At 37.0% G+C, this 25,032-nt stretch overlaps 1 protein-coding gene across 2 annotated transcripts; it reads right to left on the bottom strand.

Annotated features, from left to right (window-relative positions):
• Positions 1 to 808: 808 nt before the first annotated feature.
• Positions 809 to 23,879, bottom strand: LOC120258431 (BAG-associated GRAM protein 1). Of its 2 annotated transcripts, none has more exons than XM_039265840.1 (18): positions 23,540 to 23,879; positions 20,843 to 20,893; positions 20,622 to 20,719; positions 19,917 to 19,992; positions 12,408 to 12,536; positions 12,260 to 12,306; positions 7,179 to 7,302; positions 6,951 to 7,067; positions 6,470 to 6,499; positions 6,274 to 6,373; positions 5,255 to 5,361; positions 4,096 to 4,239; positions 3,916 to 4,020; positions 2,987 to 3,133; positions 2,825 to 2,878; positions 2,035 to 2,098; positions 1,834 to 1,895; positions 809 to 1,167 (listed from the first exon to the last, which is right to left on the bottom strand). In XM_039265840.1, exons 1-18 carry the CDS (start codon positions 23,744 to 23,746, stop codon positions 1,051 to 1,053), a joined length of 1,779 nt encoding a protein of 592 aa, XP_039121774.1. In that variant the 5' UTR covers positions 23,747 to 23,879; the 3' UTR covers positions 809 to 1,050. The 2 variants fall into 2 exon arrangements, with proteins under 2 accessions (XP_039121774.1, XP_039121775.1); XM_039265841.1 differs by having other exon boundaries at positions 20,843 to 20,912; positions 23,540 to 23,675.
• Positions 23,880 to 25,032: the final 1,153 nt, after the last annotated feature.

Genomic DNA, 25,032 nt, shown 5'->3' with positions numbered 1-25,032 from the left:
CTATTGTTATTATAATTATTATTTATTTTTGTTTGCTTGTTTCCTGTTTGATGTGGCTGTTATTGCCAGAATAAATTTGAGAATCTTGGAATCTCTTTCTGTTTTTCTTGTTTATTTGAAACATAAATAGTGTTTATGAGTGCATCAGAGTGTTAACTTTTCTTGAGGTAAAAGAGATGCAAGTTTATAAAGCAAATCAAAATTGTTTGCCATTTGGTGTGTTTGTTCTTTAATAAAGCAAATCAAAATTGCAGGCACATTAGAATTTTGCAGATGACATAGGATTAATGAGAGGCAAAGATTAGAACGTCTTTATTTTTTTTTAATTATGACGTCCCTAGATTTAAAATATAAGAACATTCACAATAATTGTTGGATTATTATCCAATAACTACGATCTATAAACAGTATTAAACAACGTCATACAATGTTGCACAATATTATATATAATAAATCTACATTTTATATAAACAATAACCTCTGGATCATCATCCAATGGCTATAAACAAACATCTCTAGTTTTAAGTCATGCGTTTGTAGATGACCTAAACTTGTGTATATATATATATATATATATCAAACTATGCTATACAATTATTATAAACCATTAAACTTGTCCACTCAACCTTATCATGAGAAAAACAGAATGAATTCTCTCGCATGAAGTCCTTGAAATATTTAAAAATACCTTCTTATCAAATGTGAAGAAACATAGTTTTCCTTTCAAAATTAAGTATAATAATTCACTAAATTTGTCAACCTTCAACACCAAAAGACAAGCAAGGCATCAACACAACAAACAGCAACAAAATTCTAACTGAGAAACTCAACAAAAAATATTTCATTTTGGTTCACAAAAAAATGTCCCTGCTGCTACATAAACAGACCAAGACACACAATTATACAACCATATGAACGGTACCGCACATACTCGTGTTGAGACCGGGCACAATGAATGACACTTGTAATGGTATACAGAAGAGATGAACAAACACATGACAATGAACATATTGTGTATTAATGAAAGAGTTGGCAATGAGTTTCTGAAATTCATGTACTTTGAACTGAAAGTGGACCTGATCCTTCTTTTGGTACTTGAGGGGAAGACTGCGACTTCTGAAGATATTTACGAGCAATATTGAGCATTAACTCCACTTCTTTCTTGTACTGTACCAGCGAGAGAGAGTTTTCAGATTGTTAACTCGAGGTCAGAACACTAGTATTTGCGTCTGCAAGCAGAGACTGTTGTCTAGGAAAACATTATTCACCTTTACTTTTCACAAATTCAATATGGTAACCATGAAGTTTGGTTGTAAGTTTAACATGATTTCCAAACTAATAGAGTTCTTGAGTTAACAAGTAAACAAACACAGAGTGCATAAGCTTCAATCCAAGGAGCCTTGTGTATTTTTTGACTTGTAATGGTGAATGACAAAATGTGATATACTTTGGAATAAAAAATAACACCCTATGAAGTATGAATTTCCAACAACAATGATCAAATGATATGTGACACTGGGGATTTATCAACTACACAGAAACATTGAATGCATTTACATGCTGCAATGCAATATCTGGTTATTGAAATGTTACTTTTAAAATAGAATTAGATCATGTGGTGCAGAATGTGTTGAATCACAAACTTGAAAGCATCCATACATCTTTTGAAGCTAATGATCATATTGTGAACAATAGTGCTAAATATATTGCATACAAGACAAAAAGATTACTTTGTAATAATGATAACTGATTAATAAGAACAAACATCAGAATGCAATGCATCAGGGAGTGGGTGAATCATTGAGAACATAATAATGAAAGCAATAAACAAACCTCATCAACTGCTCCAGACTTTATCTTAGACTGCATAATGCACCATTTCTTAAAGTGTGCACCTGTACAATTCCCATATTACTCTTAAGAAACACTGGAATTGAGAATGTTATAGTTCAACAGATTTAATCAGAAAAGGCAACAACAAAAAAATAGAACAAAAGTACAAAAAAGTTGAGTAAATAACAGCGACTCATTTACCAACTCGTATATCAAGCAGAGATGAAGACTCTGAGCTTGTTTTTAGTGACCACTTGCAATGAACCTGTTGATTATCCAATTACAAGAATCACTTGCCTGACAACAATATGAAATAATATGCATAAAGCTTGAAACATGGAAAATTATGTTTAAGATGGTTTCTCCAAGTAAATTGTAAACCTAAATGTAAAATCAATAACCAACCAATTAGGGTAGTAAATCAAGGCAACGTGTTGAAAGCATTTGTACATTGTAAAGTTGAGAGAAAGTCCAACAATAGTTCTGATGTAGGTTGGCACTCAAACAATCTTTTCAAGAACAAGCAAAAGTAGCTCTGGCCTCTGAGACACCAAATGATGAACCTGGACAAATAGGTTTGTACTGGGAAGAACATTCCAGCTATCATGCCATGTTTATGTAACATAATTTTAAATAAAAAAACTCAAGCCTTGATGAATGGTTGTACATGGCAGGTTCAAGGAATACACCAATTAACTGAAAATTTTCCAGCTTCTGTTGTCCCCTGTGCACTCCAATGCGGATGCACACGAACGCGCAAACACACATGCATGCTTAGAAGTTAGAAACAAAAGATTCTCAAACTCCTAATTCTGTTATAGGGAAAAACTTCAATATGATAAGTTTCTTTAAAGAACATTCTAAATCTGTGTTGTATAGCTGAAATATTAGAACTCCAATAACATGTAACATATGTAAACTTGACGGTGAGTTGATCAACCATAACAATGTCTGGGATTTTGGTAAAAATTCGTTAAGGCATAGTAAGTACCTCAAAAAAAGATCCAAAAGGCACATCATGTACCTGTTGGACTGTCTCAAAAACCTGAAATATCAAAATATTATGGGTAAAAGCATAATTGCTTCCAAAGGAACATATAAAAACTCCTGAGAATAACATATGAGAAACAAAATTGACTAAGAAAGAGCTGACCAAATTTGTCTTGTCAGCTGAAAGAACAGCATGCTGCCACTCTGTCATGGCTGTATCTGGAGGGCACATAGGACTGTGGCAAAGTGATCTGAAAGTTATTTCTCTAACCTGACCGTTGTATTCATCTGCAACATGCCACTGTCCGATCTGGGAATAATGCAAAATACAAACACTTTCTGTTAAAGCAGTTATTCAGTTCAAAAATCAAACTGAAGTTGTTGCACTGAAGGCCACTTGAACCAACATAGCCACTATATAATAACAGAACAGCTTATACAAGCCACTCTTGACCAAACAACAACTAGAAAATTCTTTAGTATTAGTAAAAGATAACACATCTCTCAGGTTCTCGACTTGGTTCAGATCATGATGCAGTCAGAAGACAATAGCAGAATCACTGGGTATATACATGACAGTGCAACCACCCATTATGATCAGAGAAATGCAGGAAAAATAGCAATTGAGAACTAAAACTATAGAACATTTCAAAGAGGAAGGCATCATTAAACTGTAGGGCAGCAAATTTTACCAACAAGAATGAGAAGTATAATAATACTCTATTCCAAAATACATGTAGTTTACATATCTTGCACAAGAATTAAAGATAACATTAAATTTTTTAAAATTTAAAATAAAAATGAACCAAATTACTCAACTACCCCTTTCTTAAAACTATACCCTTTTCTCTGGGACTCCGAATATGACTCTCTTCGTTTATATAACTTAGAAAATTGAATGAGGGTAAAATTTAAAAAAAAAACAAATATAACTTTGGTGTTATAAAACAATAACTATTTGGGGGAAAAAAATTCTCAAAACGACTTGTATTTCAAAATGAAGGGAGTAACACACAGCAAATTACAAAAGCACACTAGCTTCCAATAGCCTGAGAGCATATACCTCAGCTAATACCATGCAATGATACTCACATTAAGATTTGTATCTTTTCTTGCAGCTCGGTACTCTGGTATAAACCTTGAATCGTCACCCAGTAACAAAGTGAAGAATTGCTCGGCTGTGCATGGGAAAGTATCCTGGCAAAACATTGGCATGACATAAGGCAAACAGCAAATATGCAAAAATTAATTAAATACAAGTTTAGTCCGTACATTGACAATGGAAACTAAAACTTCATCTTTGATGAAAGCTTGGAACTTCCCAGGGTCAGCAACATTCTCTTCCGGGACTTTCATTTGTTTTCTACTACCTTTTATAGAACTACTGTGTGCACGTAACGCTGACTGCGCCCTTTCCTGCATTCCATCAGAAAGTGTTTGAATTGTCTTCAAGAACCACTACTTACACCATGGCACTCACAGAACAGAAATAAAAATAAGTATAAAAGGCTCATGTAGCTCATGAAAACAAATGGTGCTAGTAACAGTGATGGTCTAAAACAAAACAAAATCAACTATACACTTTGTAGATACAATAAAATAGATCAAAAGAGATGTACATAAATTCAAAAAATTCAATTTTTCGCAAGAGAAAGAAAAAAGAACAAATAAAAAGAATATAGAAACATTGTAGATAAACGAGATAACCTTTATCAAACAGATTTACATAGACTGACCAAAAAAGATGCTCACTATGATTGCATACGTTCTAGACAAACAGAACTTGGACTGATGTTATTTTTTCTAAGATACAGATATATTTTGGGAGATAGATTAAATTTCCCGGGAAGGAACAAATATAACACCTCTGCGCAATGAAGACTAGCCGGAACATAAACAGATGAGGTATGGAAAGAATGCCGGTACCCAGTGGCAGGACAAATTAAGAATAAAAGTTGAGAGAAATTTATATACAGAAGTTCCTTAGTCAAGAGAAAGTAATAACGACAGGAGAACCTTCTAATCTTACATTTGATTGTGGAAGTAAATTTACAAGAAAAAACATATCAATAAATGAGTCACTTTCCAACATTGATAATGATATGTATTTGAAGCTAAAAAACATAAAACCAAATAGCCCAGGAAGACAAATCAAATGGTTCCTTATCATATTTATCCAACATAACCCCAACTATGTATTTAAAATGTACTGGTAAAAACAAAATCAAATTTTGACAGTCACTTTCAACACTTATATATTTACCAAACCAACGTAAATAAAAAACAAATAGTTCAAATAGACAAACCCCACAATTCTTCATCTTATTTACCCAATTTTACCCCCAAGGATCATACCAAGAACATTCAGGAGGCAATTGCCGAAGAAATAATGAGAAGTACAAAGAAATTAGCTTCCACAAGAAGAGAATACCTTCTTTTCAGCTTCTAACATTACAGAGTAATTCTTTACTGCACGCTGTAAAGCTCTCAATGTGTGATTTCTATTCCAAAAGGATGCAAATTTGTATCTAACTCTCCCTAAAATGGAAACAAAAAGAAATGGTAAATTAATGCTTGCGACTACAAATCATGAGAATTCATCTTACAGTGACGTGGAAGACCAGAAACCTGGCATAATTCCTTTTTCAATTGCAAGTAACAAAACAACAGCTAAAGAATAGCACCAGATGATTGACATATGGTCATATATGAAGTAGAATAAAAAATGAGTTATATAAGCATTAACAGAAACATCCAATGATAAACTCAATAGAGCATGCTTTTGGTACTTTCTTGCTGCATGCCATGCCTGTCATTTTCATAATTAAAATCCAAAATGTGAACAAGTTGTTAAAAGCATTTAAAGACAACTAAGTATTATAAATTTTTTCGATCAGGAATAAATGGAAAAGTTGAACATTTTTAAGAGAAGAAATGTTAAGCATTCATTATATGATACTTAAACATGAAAACCAAATACCACCAATATCAATTATAAAAAATTGTACACCCTTCAAGAGAAATAAATTGACAGAAAACAAGTGATGAGAAAAATCATAAATCAACATTCCAAGGGAAGAATCCATGTCCAACAAGTCCATAAAGTTTAAAGGAAAAAAGAAAATACAAACAGGGAGTGAAGGTTGAAAACACTAAAAAGCACCACGAATGTTCATCATCAGCAAAAAGGGCAAAACACCACACAAGACATGACCATTCTTATTATATCACATGTCGGACAACCATCAATTCATTTTTCATTGTTTCTCCTAGTTTTTCCTCCCCAAGTTCTATCAAATGATATTAAACTGAAAAACACAAAACAAATACAAAGAATGAAGATACTTTTTCTTCCCATAATTATATGATAACATGCATGGAGAAAATAAAATTGAAAACAAGTCAAAATCACATATGATTTAGTTAAGCATTTAAAGGTAGTTTACAAACCATCTGGGCTTCCCAAGGGAGGAACACCATGCCCGCCAGAACCCATGCGGAGAATAATGGTGATTGAAGGATTGATAAATGCATGTTGGCTCCTCCTTATCTGCATTGCTAATAACAAGGACATTTCAAAATGTTCATGTACATAAACTATAATGCTTTGCTAACTAATAAAAATAGTGGAAGATGTAATGCATACCTCATCTACATCTCCCAAGGGAATAACCACCTATAACATGGAAAAAGAAAGGAAAATAAGAAGAGCAACCCAAGTAAATCTTAAAAAGCATGATTATCAGTGTGGGCATGGACTTTGCTCTTTCAGAAGAAATTCAACAGGACCAGACTGGAACAGGAATAAATTGGCCGGTCATTTAGAACAAAGGTTTCCCAAACCTAATGAAGTTGAGTTTGTTTTGGGTCTAGAATTGATTGTCTTAGATACAGGCCGGGCTAGAAAGATATTAGCCTAACACAAGACAGCAGTTAATGACCTAGAAGTTGTAAGATTTTGTGCATATCGTCCCACAAAAGTCGATCACAATAACAAATATATTAAAAGAATAAAGGAAATGTATCGAGTCTGCAGTGTAAATGAGATCCCAATACCAATCGAGCTAAATGTTCAGATATTCTGGTATCAATCATACTAGAAAAATACAAAGAATTTTGCTACAAACCTTTATTTGCTTAGAGAATACATTAGAATGGAAGCAAATGTGCCAAGCTGAGACATACATGCGCCCATGGTACAAAAAGGACCTTTCAAGCGCGCATGAATAACTATGATCAGCAACCTGGAACAAAAGAAACTCAAATGAGACCAGTAACAGTTCAGATAAATGTTGGAATTGTAAGCACATGTAATTGTGCAAACAACAGCAGTCCAGCTACACCTAGTGAGTTACCTCGTCCGGAAGAAGTTTGAATATGGTCTGCAAAGGCCCAGGTTGTTGATGAACGACCGTAGGACCTTGTCTATCTGAAGATATCCTTCTTCGAGTATCAGCTCCAGCAATGCCATTCAATGCCCTAGGTAAATAAAAATAACAATTTTAAAATTTAAAAACAAAAACAAAACTTAGAAGGATCAAGAAAATAACCATGAATAAATGCTAGCATTAAATCAGTTTTTTTTTTTTTTTACAAAAATAAAAATAACTGATAATTGGCAATGATGATGCCAAAAGATATATTCAATCATCAGGTAGATTAACATAAAAACAGACTGTCAGCACTTCAATTTAACGTTGAACCTTATGAACATAGGCAAACAAAAGATAAACTCAGATTAAATAAAGGGAATGCCATCCAACAGCCACTAACTACTAGATCGTCCACTACTATAGCCACAAACAGCAAGCTACAAATGTGATTTCACTAGAGCGTCATAAACACAGATATTTGCTACACTGAAACCAAATCAAGGACAACAATCTAACAAAGAGAACACATGGAATGGCCTCCCAATGTAAATGCACTTGAAAAAAAATTCCGAAGTGAACATCACTAACACGAGTCATTAAAAGGCCCTACAAACAATTTCACAAAAGCCAGTTCCTCAACACATTTTTTGCCAAGTTGTACCCTCTTTCTTTGCATCCCGAGTAAAAGCAATTGAATTGACTATCATTTAGTTAATAAAGGGTTAAAGGGTACTAATGGTTGGCTCAACAACTCAAGATTCTACAAATCATCATATTAAAACTATGAGCAACCATTACCGCCTCTATCTCTACTTTTTCGGGAGTAACCACCTTCTATGGCCAATAGGCGATAAATCTGCTTCATGGACATCACAGAAATCTACCCTCAAAATTGGAAAATAAATAATGGTTATTGCTAGGTCACAACATGGTAACGACAAATTTGAAGAAACAAAGGCACCGATAAACTCACCTTAAAGGGGAAAAGTGCAAAAAATCACACAAAAGTTAAGCTAGGGTGAAAAGACCCAAACATCTTAAAAAATATCCCCTTACAAAAGTGGTAAAATCTCATTTACAATGGTTCTCCCGGGATCCACAAAATTCAATATAGTGATTAAAACACCCAAGCCTTAAATAACTGAAGTACCCAAGCTTAAAACAAGAAAGAAAAAAATATAGCCTCCTAAACCTAAATATCAATCAAACTTCCACATGTCCTACATTAGTCCCCTCCACTTAAAATACAAGTCATTCCAGAGTTGACAACAGGCTCAAGCCAAGTATTTGAAGAATAATAAGAATATAAATCTAAAAACAGTAAATATAAAAAAATCAATAAGTCTGGAGGAAGATCAACCTTACATATATTATCATTTATTTTCTTCAGAATTTGTCAGGGACCAACTTTCCACCATTTCAGTGTTGTTAGTTTCTGCTAGAGAGCAATCCTTTCTGTGATGAACAATCACCAACTCATCCACATTAAAAGTCTTCACACACCCATAGGCATATACATCACTTTTGTATTTCGATTAAAAATCTCTAGTTTGGTTTTGACCTCATCATATGCATTTTGTAACTTCTCAACAAAGTTCTTAGTCACTCTGGAGTGGAATGTAAAAGGACCAGCTCAAATGTATGGTTTGTTTAAAGGGGCCCTTGCAAGGCCGATAACGTTAGAGGCTATAAATATTTTTTGGTGCCGGTTATGATGATTGTACTAGAGTCACTTAGGTCTTTATATTACATGATAAATCTGAAACTCCTAATCATTTCCAAGAAATTTTTTGCTCAAAGACAATTTTTTTCTAGTATTCACATCTTTCATTCTGATAATCGCTTGGAGTTTATGAACTTCACTATCTAGTCCTTTTTTAAAATATTGGGAATATTACACTATTCTTCTTATGTTCTTACCTCCTAACAAAATGGAATGGCTAAACAAAAACTTAGACATTTGCTTGATGTGGCTCATACCATTATGTTTCAAATGCATGTTCTGAGTCACTATCTAGTCCTTTTTTGAAATATTGGGAATATTACACCATTCTTCTAATGTTCTTACCTCCTAACAAATGGAATGGCTGAACAGAAACTTAGACATTTGCTTGGATGTGGCTTGTACCATTATGTTTCAAATGCATGTTCTGAGTGTCCTTTGACCTGATTCTATTCTAACAGCTTGCTATCTTATCAACTGGATTTTCTTGGGCTTGTTTGGATTAGATTGAAAACCCGTAGTGCTTTTTATGCTTAAGCACTCGGTTCAAAATTGACTGAGAATGGCTTTTCTGCACAGTTATCAGTGTAAAAACTCGCTTTTTAGCTTATTTTTAAAGCTCCGCTTACAAGTGTTTAATCCAAACACAAAATACAAAAAAGTGCTTAACTTACTCTAGAAAAGCACTTTTTCCAAAAGAACTTCTTTGAGAAGCCAATCCAAACAAGTCCCTTATCCGTTGTTAGAAGGAAGGTGCTTGTTTCTCTTTATGTCCTAATAGTGCATGTATTCCCTATATCATCTCATGTGTTTCAGTGAGTATGCTTTGTTCATCAATTTTCACTTGATAAATTATCTTCTCGCTTTGTAAAGTACATGTTTGTTGGGTACTCTTGGGCCCAAGAAAACTATTGGTGCTATGATCCAAACACAAGACATTACTTTGCGAGTGCTGATGTAACATTTTTTAAGGATATCCTACATTATTTCAATGAAGGAAAATCCTTGGAGCCTATTGTTCTTGATGATGTTCCCTGATCTACACCCACACATCCTCCAATTATTGTCATCCTTTAGGGATGCAACGTGATTTTTCAAAAGTTTGTAGAGACCCAAGCCAACTCCCACTAGACAGTCTAAGATAAAACAACTCACTATTGTAGAAGAATTTCAATAGCCGCCAAGCAATGTTTCATCTGAGAAAGATCCATCACCTGATTTTGTGGATGATTTTTATTTACCTATTACTCGTCATAAGGCAAAAAGGTCATGCCCACCACCTGCTTAGTATTCTATCTCCAATTATACATCTTGATCTGGCCTTGATCATTATTCTCGATAATTTGCTCTTACACTTTCCAGTGTTTATGTTCCTAGAAATTTTGGAAGAAAATAGGCACTTGCTATGGAAGAAAACATGGCCGCTTTGCAGTCATGTGATACTTGGGAGCTTGTTAATCCTCTTTCTTGTGTGAAGGTGGTAGGTGGTAGGTGGAAGGTGAATGATCATTGTTAAATATTCATTTGATGGATCTATAAAGCGCTTAAAGCTTAACTTGTTGCCAAAAGGTATACTCAAATTTACGAGATCGATTATTTAGGACCTTTTCGCCTGTTGTACAGCTTAATTTAGTTACAGTTTGGTCTCTATTGCTGTGAATTTTGGATGCCACATTTATCAACTTGATATTAAGAATGACTTTTTGTATGGTGACTCTCCAAGGATGTCTACATGCAGCAACCACTAGATTTTCTAGTTAGGAGAGCAACTACAAGCTTAAATAGGCCATCTATGGACTTAAGCAAAGTCCTCGTGCATGGTTTGACAATTTTGCCAAGCCATTAAAAAAATTGGGTGTGTTCCTTCATCTGTTGATCATTTAGTTTTTACCATGCATAAGGATTCTGGCTCGATGGCACTTATTGTCTATGTTGATGATATACTAATTGTTGGCAGTGACAAAATGGTATTTTAGATACAAACTGCTTCCCCACTCGCTTTGTGACAAAAGATCTTGCGCTTCTCAAATATTTTTTAAGGCATTGAACTCACTTATACGGATGATGGTATTGTTCTTTCATAGAGAGTATGTTCTTGATTTATTGGCTCAATGAAATGGGGTGTATCGCATACCTCACTATTTAAAGTCCTTCCTAAGTAATGGTTTGTGCTTCAAATCTCTTCGGCATCTTAAAGTTGCTAGATCCTCGGATGCAAATTATGCAAGCTCACGTGACTTATTAAAATATTGTACCTATATTGGTGGCAATTTTATCACTTGGTGTAGAAAAAAACATGCTATTTCTCGGTCCAATGTAGGTGAGCAATAGTTCATACTGCTTGCAAATTATTATGAATTTGTTTTTTGCTAACATACACTGGTACATTTGCCCAATTTCCTATACCGATGTATTGTGACAACAAGGTTGCGACTTTCATTGCTAATAATCTTGTCGTTCCATTAGTGCACTAAACATATAGATGTTGATTCTCACTTCGTGATGTTAAGATGCATGGTCAGATGTGCACTCCATTCCGTTAGTTGTTAAAAAAGCTGGCTGATATTTCTATGAAGACACTCCCAGAAGCTCATTGCATGGAGATTTTGTCAAGCTTTGCGTTTAAAATTATATATTATATACCCCAACTTGAGGGGGAATGTTACGGATTCTTATAGTATTAGTATTTCTCATACAATTTTATATTTGTAATTACCTATTTTATATTTCTTCTCAATGTGTATGACTTGATAGCCTCTTTATATAAATCGGGCTCCTTCAATAGAAAGCACTCAATCCCTTCTACAATAACAAAATCCATAACTAAAATACCTAAGCCTAAATTAAAAAAATTAAAAAATTTTAAAAAAAAAATTCCTGAACCTAAATATCAATCGAACTTGAACGTAAGTCCTACATCAAAGTTCATTAATGATTTCATCTCCTTATTCACTAACTAAATATTGTCTCTATGCTTAGGCCACAAACTCTCATTATCCTATCTTGTTCATATCAGTGTTGGATGTTTTTTTCACCCAACATGACTAGAAAGTTAAAAGTCAAAACTAAGTAAATGACTTAGATCAAAGTCACTTTTGCCATATCAGTCAACCATAATTTTAAACAAATAAAAGACATCATCCAGCAACTATAAGCATTAGCTGGTTAATGTAGGAATAAAATTCAAACAATATAGATATAAAACAATAGTCATAGTTCCCTAGCAAAACTATATTAATATCTTCATTGTTGAGCTATCGTTTACGCAAACACCAATTCAATAAGTTAGTAGCATCATTTAGGATCAAAAACACAAAAAGAGAAAGGGGAGAAAAGTAACCTGGCTGAACTTGAAGAGAGTTTTATTGCTTTAATATGAAGACAGACCTAACAAATGACAAACAAAAAAAACACAAGAGAAGAAGAAGAATTGGATCAAGCAATGTCCAGGAAAATAGCTGAGACATAGAAGCATGAATAAGCTTTACCTGCCCTGATGTGCTATCCAATGAATACCAGACCGCTCCTGTTTGGGTCTCATTTTCAACCGGTATTGTCACAGATCCAAGAACAGTGCTCTTCCATATAATATCCCAGTCATATATCGTCACTTTAATCTAAAAAAACATATATTAAAAAAAAAAAGAGAACTGATTCATAAAACGGGGTGCATACACAGGTGAAGCTCAGATAAGACATATAAAACATAAACCAATATAAAGAAAAGACGGTCGGCACAGTCCTTTCAGCCAAAAGGGAACTGTATTTTGTCTGAGACAGTTAGGTGGCCATTATGTATCAACATCAGTTTACAATCAAAAAGATAAGGTTATAAGTTCTAACATGGCGCCCTTCTGAGTATAACACCATAAGTTGCAAACAAAGTCCATGACATGTATGCGCCGCAATAACCAAAGATAGCATAAATGTAATAAGACAATCCTCAGTCTTCTAAAGTTCTGTTAAGGAACTCTTGTGACTAGGAAGACAAAATATAAAAACAAAAGTAATTCAAGAAAATATCAGATATTCAGTCAAAAAAGTTGAACATACTCAGCCCATGATCATGCATAAATAGAATTAAAAAGGCATCTTATATGACCATAAGTGGGTGTATCCCAAAGAATCCTAAATAACTAAAAAAAATGCAATATGAAAAATCACAATAAGAGAACCAAAATGCATGCCTAGAAAACAAAAGGAGAACCGTGTCCTGTTAAAGTTTTAATTGTTGGGTCATAATGCAATTAATGGCCACCTTTCAAGCAACTTCAAATTTTACAATAATACCATACAAAAGATACCTAGCACCGTTAATGAAATCAAGGAAGAGTAAAACATGTGACATGTAATGAGATTTTGCTTAAAATAATAATAAATAAAATAAAATAAAACAAAATACAAACTGCACACCAAAGCTCCTATACCACATACCTTGACGTAAATAAAATAGAACTTTATGAATATTTTGGAAGCCAGAACTAATATGTATTCACAAATGATAGGAACACACACTAATGATCCTTCTGAAAAATCTATATTTGGAAAGACCTTGGATCATCCTATACAATTCAAGGTCTATTGTAGACAGAAGTCTTAATTAATTTGGTCTTACCATTGTAGGAGTTTATTTACTAGAGTTATTTGCTAAATCAAGACCCTTGTTATCTGATTTCTTATTGTTAAAGAGCCCATTACTATATAGCCCATTTTAGCCTTTTACTTCTTGTGTCTATATATACTTGTATACATCACTACATGAAGATCATTATTCTTCATCTCATTCTTCCTCTCTTCATTCTCTCTATATTCCATATAGCCTCATTCTAACATGGTATCAGAGAGGGTTTAGAAATTAACCCGTCATCTTCGCGCCATCATCGCCATCTTCTCCGGCCATCTCCGCCGGCCTCCTCAACTCACTTCTTGGCCTCCTCAAGAAGCCAATCCTCTCTTCTCACCGGCCATCATCGCCATCTTCTCCGGCCATCTCCGCCCTCCGCAGTTGTTGGCCTCCCTCAAGACGCCGACCCTTTCTCTTCTCACCGGTCATCATCGCTATCTCTCCTCATTCATCTCACGGCCTCCGCCAAGTCGCCGGTATTTTCCCATCCTAAAGTTGTCGGCCTCACTCAAGACGCCCGACCTTCTTTCTCAAGTCGCCGGCTTCTTCCTTCCTCAAGTTGCCGCCGTCCTCTTCTCCTTCTTCAAAGCACCGACAAGCTGAGCAAACAAGAGCGCTGATGTGCATATGATTCTAATACACTGATCGACACATAAGACGCATGTGACTGATGTACAGATCGACATACGAGATACATAGGGCACAGAATATAAAACAAGAATTGTGCGCAGTGTTTAAAATGTCGATCCCAGCTCGCTCCTCCGAATCTCGATTATTGGCAGCTGGTGCCTTCCCTCACATCGACATTAGACTTAACGGGTCAAAATTATCGTGAGTGGGCATTTTCGAGACGTATGCTCTTGCGATCAATTGGTTCAGCCTCCTCATCTGCTCTCGACGATCCTCCGATGAGGCGACGACTCATCGCAGTGGTGTCAAGGCTTGGCGGGTTCGTCGATGATCGTGTCGTGGCTATCTTGGCATGAGTCATCGACGCTTCCATCGGGATGAGCTTTATTGATCATTTATCGCCAAAAGAAATTTGGGACTATCTTCAACAACGCTATCTACACACCAGCTGAGGCACTCGGGCTTTCTCCTACTACAAAAACCCGCGATAGTCTCAACAGATGGATCTATCGGTGGAGGAATTCTCACACGGTATTCACTCGTATCTCGGTCATTGGATGCTATGGTGCCAAAAGGGATGCTCCGGTTGCAAGAATTGCTTTGCAAAGAAAAACACGAAAGCAACAAAAACCTCATGTTTCGGTTTGCGATGCGCCTCCGCCTCCGAGTTTCGAGCCTGCGACGATCGCACTTTTGAGCGAATCCTCTTCCGACCTTTCTTGCAAGCACTTGCCACTTGATTCACGAGGAGAAAAGCGTCTCGTGCCTTTCGCTACTACCCGTGATCTCACACCTATCGTTTTGGCGCTTCTCATCGGCCCTGCGGTGATTACAGAGTCCTTCGTTGACTTCATCACCCGCACCCATGCAGAAGAAGACAGTCAGCTCGTGCTCGCGACCGTTCAAATGTTGCATCCCTCGAGCAGCTTCTCTGAAGCTCGATCGAGCGCTCCTCCTGGATCTCTGCCGCGGAGTTGCTCCCTGGGCTTCTCTCTCGATCCTCCCGTCCAGACATCCGGATCCGGCCGCCTCGATGTCACCTCGGTACTACTACTTTCCTCTTGGGTTTTTAGACTCGTGGGGCTTCTTTTCACACGACCTCGGCTGATTCTCGCTTTTCATCCCCGCAAACTCGCTCCCGATGGATGCGTGATATTCGCATCACCGATGGAACTTCTTGTCTGTTTTCACATCAAGGGATTCTTTCTACTTCTCGATTTCATCGCTCTCGATGTGTCCCTCGCTCCTCAGCCCTGCCTATGAATCTTATGTCTCATGGTCACCACCGAGCCCTTCACTCGCTTTTGTCGGGTTTGATGATTCTTCTTGCTATGCTGCGAGGACCGCTCGACCAAAGTCGTGGATCTAATCGCCATCTACCGTGAGTGGTTCTCGGTGCTCTCACGCTCTAGATCGTCCTTTCTCTTCCTCTTCCTTCTACCTACGCTCACGCCATCCACGAGATCCTCGCTCTACGATCCATGTTCAAGGATCCGCTTCCTCCTTCCGCTTTACCTTTCCACAGTGGCATCATCGCTCCTAGCGTCATCTATCGGCTCACGTTTGTCTCCTCCTTAGTTCATCAAGGTGTCCGGGTCCCGTGGTCTACTCGATGTTGGTTTTCATTATTCAGGGTCAGTAAGCTTTGGCAAGCAAGTACATCCGCCATACTCGCAAAGCATCTAAGTCTAGTCGTCTTTTTGATTTAGTTCATTCGATGTTCTGGGGTCCCGCGCCTTTTACTTCCAAAGGTGGTCACAAGTATTATGTCATTTTCATCGATGATTACTCTGAGATATACCCCGGGTCTACTTCATGAAACATCGATCTCAATCGTTATCCATCTATCGCTCATTTGCTAGCATGGTTCACACCCTCGCTTTCTACCGCTATCTCGTATTTTTCGCTCCGATTCGGGGAGAGTATCCAGCTCACCGTTTTTCATCAATTTCCTCCTCATCCGGAGTGACTCTTCCTCAACTTTCTTGTCCCGGTGCTCACCGCGTAATGGGATCGTCGAACGTAAAACATCGTCCACATGATTTTGAGGGCCCGCTTCGACTCTCCCTAATTTCGCCTTTTGTTCTCGCTCATTTCGGGTCTGGTCGGTTTGCCTACATCAGCTTTTATCTCATTAACATGCAACCATCATCTTCCCTTCAGTGTAAATGTCCCGGAGAAATCTTGTTTCGCTCTCCTCCTCGTTATAATCATCTTCGTGTCTTTGGTCAGTGTCTGCTATGTCTTACTCAGACCCTCATCGAATGTACTAAGTTAACGACTCAATCGATTGAGTGTGTCTTTCTTTGGGTATAGTCTCGAACATATAGGGTTATCGCTGCTATGACTCTTCCGCTGTCAGCATTCGCGATATCTCGTGATGTCACTTTTCGACGAGTCGTCCTTATTTCTACTCTTTAGCCACTCGACCTCCCTTTTCCTCTCCCTTTCCCGTAGTCTATTTCGCTTCTTCGACTTTCTCCTTCGACTTAGTTCCCTACTATGTAGTCTCCCGCTGTTCCTTCTTCATCTCTTGTTCCACCTTCAAATCCATCTTCCGCTATACCGTCATCCCTCGCCTCCCGACACCTTTCCCTTTTCACTATCGTCAGTAGCGCCTAAAGTTCCCCAAGATCCCTCAACTCCCTATTCCTATTCCTTCCGATACTCCGTACCAAGCTACCCGATTGCAGTCACCCGATGGTCTTTTACCCGCCTCAGCGTCTCGGATGACCTTCGTGATCGAGTACTCATTTCGCACAGACGAGATATGGTTTTCCCTATTCTTTGGTGCGGTATGATGAGCCCAACACTCTATCGAAGCAGCTAGTATCCATGAGTGGCGATTGGTATCTGAGGAGCTTTCAAAACTCGGAAAAAGCACGGCACCTGATATTGTTCCTCCACTCGCTCACGCCCACTCCAATTACATGCAAGTGGGTGTACAAGGTCAAGACAAAAGTCGATGGTTCACTGGAACGCTAAGGCTCGCCTCGTGGCTCGTGGTTTTTCGCAGGGCACAGTGGCCTGGATTATGATGAGACTTTTTGCTCCCTGCCTCATCCCGACTCACGCTCAGACTGATCACGCTGGTCTGCTCGCTCTTGGACTATCTCGGATGGATGTGAAGAATGCTTTTTCTTCACGGTGATTTACACGAGGAGGTATACATGCATCCACCCCACGGCATCGAGACATCTAAAGGTTATGCTTTGTCGCCTCGTCGAGCTCTCTATGGTCTCGAGCAAGCTCCACATGCTTGGTTTCGAGCGATTTAGTTCCGTAGTGCGTGCGGTGGTTTCTTGCCAGTGATCATGATCCTCGCATTATTCATTCATACCTCTCGGTAGTGGTCGCACTTTGCTTTTTGCTTTTATGTTGATGATATGTTGATCATCGGTGATGATATGGAGTATATTGTTTTGTGAAGCAAACGTCTCAAATGCAGCGTTTTATGATGTCCGATTTAGGACCTCCTCGCCCTATTTTTCCGGGATCTGAGGTGACTTCTACTGATGATGGTTACTATCTTTCTCAACATCGATATATTCGTGGACCTCATTATACACTCCGGCCTTACTCGATTCACCTGATCGCCGCCACACCCTATGGAGCTTCATGTTCAAACTCGACCCTACGGATGGCACACCACTAGAGGATCCTTCTCGTTATCGTCATATCGTAGGCGACCCTTGTCTATCTTACCGTTACTGTGCCGGATATTGCTCATGTTGTTCATGTCTTTCGAGCCGACTCGTTAGTACTCCTACTCCGTCCACTATGGTCATTTTACTTCGCGTGTTGCGTTATCTAGGGACGACGATCACGACGCTGCATTTTTATGCTCATTCTAGTCCGCTTCGACTTCACGCTTTACCGGATTCCACTTGGGCAAGTGACCCTACTGATCGTCGGTCCATCATCGGTTATCGCGATATTTCTTGCACTTCTCTTCTGCATGGAAGTCCAAGAAACATGATCGCAGTGTCACGTTCTAGTACTCGAGGCGTAACTCGGGCACTTGCTACTACCACATCCCGAAATTGTATGGCTTCGTTGGTTCTCGTCTGAATTTGGTGTCTCATGTAATACTCCCACTCCTCTTCTTTGTGACAACACTGGTGCTATACAAATTGCCAATGACCCCGTGAAGCATGAATTAACCAAACATATTGGTGTTGATGCATTTTTCACACGTTCGATATTGTCGAAAGAATCGACCATTGCTCTTCGAGATGTGCTGCTCCGAGTCTCAAGTTGCCGATTTCTTCACCAAGGCCCAAACTCGAGAACAACATCGATTCCATCTTCTCAAACTCGTGTCTCGGATCATCCTAATCCACCTTGAGTTTTGAAGGGGTGTTAAAGAGCCCATTACTATATAGCCCATTTTTAGCCTTTTTACTTCTTGTGTCTATATATACTTGTATACATCACTACATGAAGATCATTATTCTTCATCTCATTCTTCCTCTCTTCATTCTCTCTATATTCCATATAGCCTCATCCTAACACTTATTTCCATAAATAGTCTTATGCTTATTTTTATTAGAAGCTAAGTGGGGTAGTTTTTGACTTTTCTCTTTAAAAGTTTTTAAGATTTCCTTTTAAATCATATATAAGCATTAATAAATCAATATGAAAGATGATTGTTTTTATTAGGAATTTATTTCTATCTTTTTTTCGTTGATGTCATTGAAATCCTTGAAGGATTTCTTCACCATTGATTTGAGTTTTGATTCCTTGTTTTCCTTTGTTTCTAGTAATGGAGCATATTAATTAAATAGGGCTTGAATGAAACAAAGCAATTTACCCATATTAAAGGATTGATGCTTACTTCTACCAAGCAAGTTTCTACTCTTGCACCATATTTGGTTGGGGGATAAGCAACATCCCCTCAACCAAACATTTTATAATCTATTTAACAAAAATATTATTATTTAAATAAATATATTCAGTAATTAATTTTAAATATTATCACTATAATAAACACTTACTAATATTTCAAAAAATAATTTTTAATATTAAAATATTTAATTTTCATTGGTATTACCTAAGTCAAACTTTAGTTAGCTTAGATAAAAAGTTTCCCTCCAACTCAATATTTGAAAAAGTTTCCCTTAAGGTGGCAATCTTAACCCCAACCAAACATCTCCTTGCAGTTTCCATTCTCTAGGATCAAACCCAACCAAGCTAAATTAGTTATTCCTATCCCTTATTGCTCTCAGTTTTCATAAATCACCAAATAAAAAATAACAAACTTATAAACCAAGAATGACATGTTACATATTACGAAGGGTGGTTAGTCAAAGATGCATTTATTTCTTAAATGTCATAATTTGTTGGACAGTTGCATATGATGAGATGTAACTGGCACAATGAAATGCACATTTAAGTATTCATACTGAAACTACATTGTATTTGGATTCTACTACAAGCATCAGGGCACTGCCAATCAGGATAAATAAAGCAGCACATGATGTTATCACCATGTTGAAGTAACAATGTTCTAGTTAGAGAACTGCAACCAGTGCATCAGCACCAAAATAGTGCAACAATTGGCAATGAGATCAAAGTCAAGTATTGTGCTCACAAAAAAAAGTGTTGCCAGGTGGCATAGCATGGTACAAGAAGGGACAAGACATAATATTTGCTAAGCAACATAGCCCATGAGCAGCAATTTAACCAAAGAAGCTTGTGCAAATGAAAACGTTAATGTTGGGAAACTGAAAGCACAGAAAACCTGGACAGGAAGCGCATCAACAAAAAAATTGAACTCCTCTCCCCACATTGGATTTCTTGAACCAGGAACCATGGAACTGCATGAACATGAATAAAACTTAAAGAACATTTTTCAGTTGCATAATAACAGCTAGATAGGTATCAGGCATTAGTCAAAAGAACCATATGCATAGCACAATACTCACGGTAAAAAATGCAAAATTCAGCAATACCAAATATTCCATGATACAGACACATACTAACAAGAGAGCATACGTATTAATTATGAACCATCCATAAATTCAGTTGCTTGATTTTAAAATAAAAGATTATTTTCCTAAGCTCATACCTAGAAACATGTGAGAATTAGAGACAAGATGATCATAGATCATACAAAAAACTTTAGTTGATGTTCTGCAAGAGTGAAAATGGGCATTGAATTTCAAAGAAAGAATTTAAAGATCATCATGCGCAAGGAACAAGCTGCGTTTGGTGGTCACCGTAATATTAATCAACAGTTGATTCACTGGATTAACCTTTAAATGTGCCAGTCAATGAACTGTTTCTTCTTTTAAAACAAAGTTGCATGCATTGTACAGTCTTTATAACAAAAATATCAAATAAGCAACACCACAAAGTTCAGCTTGAGATTTATTAGCTGCATGTTAACATACAGCAGTCTAGATAAATCATCAATTAAAAGCTCAAGAAAGTCCGTGGTAGTCACCTAAATTTTTTCTGTTCACCACAAGTGATAATAGCATACGGATCAGATGTGCCATTCAAGTTTGCACCAATTAGATTCTTGGCAGCCAACAATTCCAACTGAGACACAAGTAAATGTAGATAAATAAGGGGGAAGAAAGGAGCTTCTTCAGCATCAACTATAAAAAACAATTGGCAAACGACTCCCAATGACTGATAGGCTATTCTGTATCCAAGAATTACCTTGATCAAATATGAAGAAGTGCCTTGAGAATCTCCTTTTACATGGCTCATCTACAAAAGAAGTGGAGAACTGCATGTCAAAAAAACGGAAGAATTATTTCATCACACACCACAATTTATAAAATAAATGACAAAACTTAAGTTATAATGTTAAAGGATAGAACCTATGGAGAAAACTCGCAAGAAATTAAACTATTTGCTGGCATTATCATGTGATACAAAACACTTAGTGAACCTTCAATATAAAGGGGACCTATTTGGCCATATAATTAATTAGAAGCAAAACCTGTGATGACGCAAACGATAAATCATCATGTATGAAACAGGAAGTGCAACCACTAATAAGCCTTACTCTCAACATATATGGACCAGTGTATTTAAAAGCGCTAAGCGCCCTTAAGGAGATGAGAATGTAAATTGCTTCAGGTGCTAAGCCCCACCCTAGGCGCTCGCCTAAGAGACATGAAGCACTATTTAAAATACAAAAAGTAAAAAAGAAAGAAAACAACATTGAAATTGCATAAGATTGAACTTAAGTTAATATAATAATCATTTACTAAAATATTGAAGATCCAAAATAAAAACATTAACATATAACCATAAAAGACAATCCAAATTTTCAAGTTTAGTATACAACACCTAATTTAGAATCTTAATTCTAGTCATATCATTATCAAACTCTATTAGGCCATCTTCCGCATTACCTAGGCTATTGTTTCATATAAATCAAATTGTTCCATAATTCTCGCTCAAGAACTAGAGTTTGAACCATTGTCGATTGAAGTTTTCTTATAAAATTTTCCTCAATTAAACTTATCTTTCACAAAAAATCTCTCAAGTTTTCCTTTAGTTTTCTTAAAAAAGTTTCTTTTTTAAAAACTCTTTCCTTGTTTTATTTCTCTCTTTGTTTTATTCTCTCCTAAAAAGTCTCTCCATATTCCAAAAAGTTGCCTTAATTTGTTTTGAAAAAAATAGAAAACTACACTTTCCAAGTATAATTGTTCATCTTTCCTAAAAAGCATTTATTACTCTACAATATAGTTTCCTATAAAGCATTTTAAATGTAAAAAAAAAGAGAAAACTAACAAAAGCGCTCACTTAGACATCGCTTCTTTAATGTCGCTTCGCCAGGTGCTATAGCCTTGCTTAGCCTCGCTTGGGCTCCAAAGCAAACGCTTTTTGTGCTTTTAATAACGCTAATATGGAACAACAATGCAAATCACCAGAAAAAACTATTTTGGACCAATCCATTCTCGTCTCCCTTCAAATTTCCTTTTTCATACTTTACACTTACATTGTTTCTTAACATTTCTCTCCAGATGTTTACTTTCATCCCTGTGCCTGCCTTCCTAGTAGATTACAAATAACTTACCTCTTGTGACACTGGACTAGTAGGACTTTGACACCCTTTTTCCGTCTTTATCTTTAACTACACAAAATACTTTTGTAGCAAGTTGCAAAATTTTCAATGCCACTCACCATCAAGGCATCATCCTCTATGACACACTGTTATAGTTTCTTTACAAGGCTACAAGCTGACTTCATTTTGTAAAATACATGAAGTGTAATCACAATAATGTAAAATCTACACTTCAACTTCAAAGTGGTTGGCCATATATAGAATTTCAATCACACTTGTCCAACTCATCCACCAGCTCAATTCTAAGGTCAAATTTTTCTCATCAAATCATCCTTTGAGCTTTTATGGTAAACAATTCAAATTTCCTGAAAACTATTACTTCACTTACTTTATATATGATATAATATCATCAGCAAAGAGAACTGACTAGAAGAGTTCAATTTCATGGTACAATAACTTAACATCAACGATGAAATAATAAGAAAAAAAAACAACATTGAACTTTAGTGAAATGTGTTTGCTATTGGAAATCTATTGTCACGACTCACGCTACCATAGTTCTTGCATTAATAACTTCTCAGTCATACCTATTATTCATCACCCGATGAATTTAACAATGACTGTTCCATTTCTAAATGTACTGGAAGCAGGAATAGTTTACATCAATCCATATGCTAAACACAGATCTGCCTCTCTTTCTAAATTTTACTATTAGATGAATTAGCACAAAGCCATGGCATAAACCTTCAAAACAAAAAAGCATAATTGGTTCACCAAGGACATCATTAATGCTTCAAAATTCCCAATCACTCTCTTACAAACTGCCATAAAATAATTATGTATAAACCCAATCTTTTATCTTCCTCAAATACTAGACACTATTCATTCATAACCAATACATTTCAATCATCTTGAATACAACAGCCAATATTAAACTTTGTGTGCTCAACTTGCTACACAACTCCTGGTGTCTACGCATTCATTGTAGTTAGCGTTGACTTGTCATACCCAACACTATTTCTACAGTGGATAAACCCTTGTGACCGATACATCTTCCCAAAATAACTTCTTTGATATCTTTGTCTCCAAAGAGCATTTCTAGTACTTCTTCAGTAACACCGCTCCAAGATTAACCAATCAAGAGAATACTAAACAACGATCAAAAACGAAAACCCTAATCACCAGTATAACCAAAATTACAAGCAAAATTAAGGCAAACAATTAAAATAATAATAATAATTCTTCAATAATTTCATTGAATTTAAGATATAACTTCAACAAAAACACGATCCAGAGAGTCAGAGACCAAACAAAAAGACTTCCTCGAAAAATCAAACCTTTTCTTTCTCATCAGAATCACGAAGAAGGGGCTCACTCGCCAGCGCCGCCTCCTCCGCACCTTTCTTCCGGCCATCCTCCGCGCATCCACAGGAGTAAAACTTCTCGAACAAGGAGTACACAGCGATAACGAAGAGCGCCGCGGACACAGTGACCTCGATCTCCCACCAAGACGGAAGGAGGAGGCCAATCGAAACCCCCGCCATCCTCCGCCGCCCCTGGATCCGCCGATCTCTAGTGCAAATCTAGGTTTCCGATCGAGAGTTTCTAGGGTTTGGCGAGGTCGTAGGAGAAGGAACGAAGAGCAAGGCCATGAACGAGAAGAAGGCGGTCAAACGGGGAGATGGTTGGGAGTAGGAGAAGAACGAAGCGTGAAATTAGCAAGGGTTATACAAAAGAAGACTAGAATTTAAACAAAACAACGAAAATGCCACTCTCGGACAACGGTCGGAAAATGGGATTTGAAGACGGTGGTAGTGGTTGTGATTATGGAGAAGTGTGAGGGGTTTTTTGGGAAAAAAAAACAAAAGGGATTTATTTAAAGGGCGTGTTTTTTTGACTGCCATTGCCGTTTTCTAGATGGTGTTATCGTATCGTATCAACTGACTCGTCTCATGCTGACGTGGACCTGGTTTGGTTGGAACCAGTACTGAGCCTGACTTGGTTCGGTTGATGCATTTGGGTTCCGGTTTGGGTTTGGGTCATGTTGAATGAATCCTGGTCCAGACAAGCCAGGTTGAATGATAAGGTTTGGATCACATTATTGGAAAAGAATTCAATGCAAAAAGTGTGTTTGGGACCAGATCTGGTTAGAATAAATGGAGATTTTAATGGATGAAAATATTTAGGGGGATAGAGTTATTTTTTGTTGTTGAGCATTGTATTTGGTTTTGAAATATTTACATGTGAGATCTTTTTTATTTTGATGTAATTTTAGTTGACTCGAGTTCCCTGTGGAATTCTTTAGTTTTTAGTCTTTCTGAAAATCAAAATATCCAACATATAGACTGATGCCGATGCTTCTACTGACCTCCTGATTAATATTCAATTGGTCACTGCCATAACCGTTGAGGACTAATTGGAAAAAATGAATTTTCGTGCAACTTTGCTGGTGATTATGTTTTTCTTTTAGTGATAAGGGCGTCAAGGGTTTGGATGATAAAAAATGGCGGTGAGTAGAACCTCACACACCCTCGTCTTGATTTAATGGGTTCTCTGTGGAAGTTCCAAACTCATAAGGAGTTAATTCTTCTGCGTGGGATTTTAACTCTCATCACTTTTTTCTCTCTCTTAACGGACCCTGCAACTGTGCCACCAGTCATCTAAACCATATAACTTTGGCTAATGTCCCTTTTTCCAAAATGATTCTTAAAAAAAAAAAAATCAAACAATTAATACCAAAAGAATGCCTTTTAGGCATTCTTACCCATATCTATATATATATGCTAATTTCATCCCCTTTTAGTCCCATAAGACTGACACACGGCACATT

Source organism: Dioscorea cayenensis, chromosome 4 (genome assembly GCF_009730915.1).
Source record: "Dioscorea cayenensis subsp. rotundata cultivar TDr96_F1 chromosome 4, TDr96_F1_v2_PseudoChromosome.rev07_lg8_w22 25.fasta, whole genome shotgun sequence".
Lineage (NCBI taxonomy): Eukaryota > Viridiplantae > Streptophyta > Magnoliopsida > Dioscoreales > Dioscoreaceae > Dioscorea > Dioscorea cayenensis.
This window is presented reverse-complemented; position numbering and strand designations above follow the sequence as displayed.

Excerpts from the sequence above, each read along its gene's own strand:
- LOC120258431 (XM_039265840.1), bottom strand. The coding sequence starts at position 23,746 with ATGGCGGGGGTTTCGATTGGCCTCCTCCTTCCGTCTTGGTGGGAGATC. Across the intron at positions 12,307-12,407 it reads TGGATAGCACATCAGGGCAG|GTCTGTCTTCATATTAAAGC; the intron begins GTAAAGCTTATT and ends GTCATTTGTTAG. Across the intron at positions 6,500-6,950 it reads TATTCTCTAAGCAAATAAAG|GTGGTTATTCCCTTGGGAGA; the intron begins GTTTGTAGCAAA and ends TCCATGTTATAG.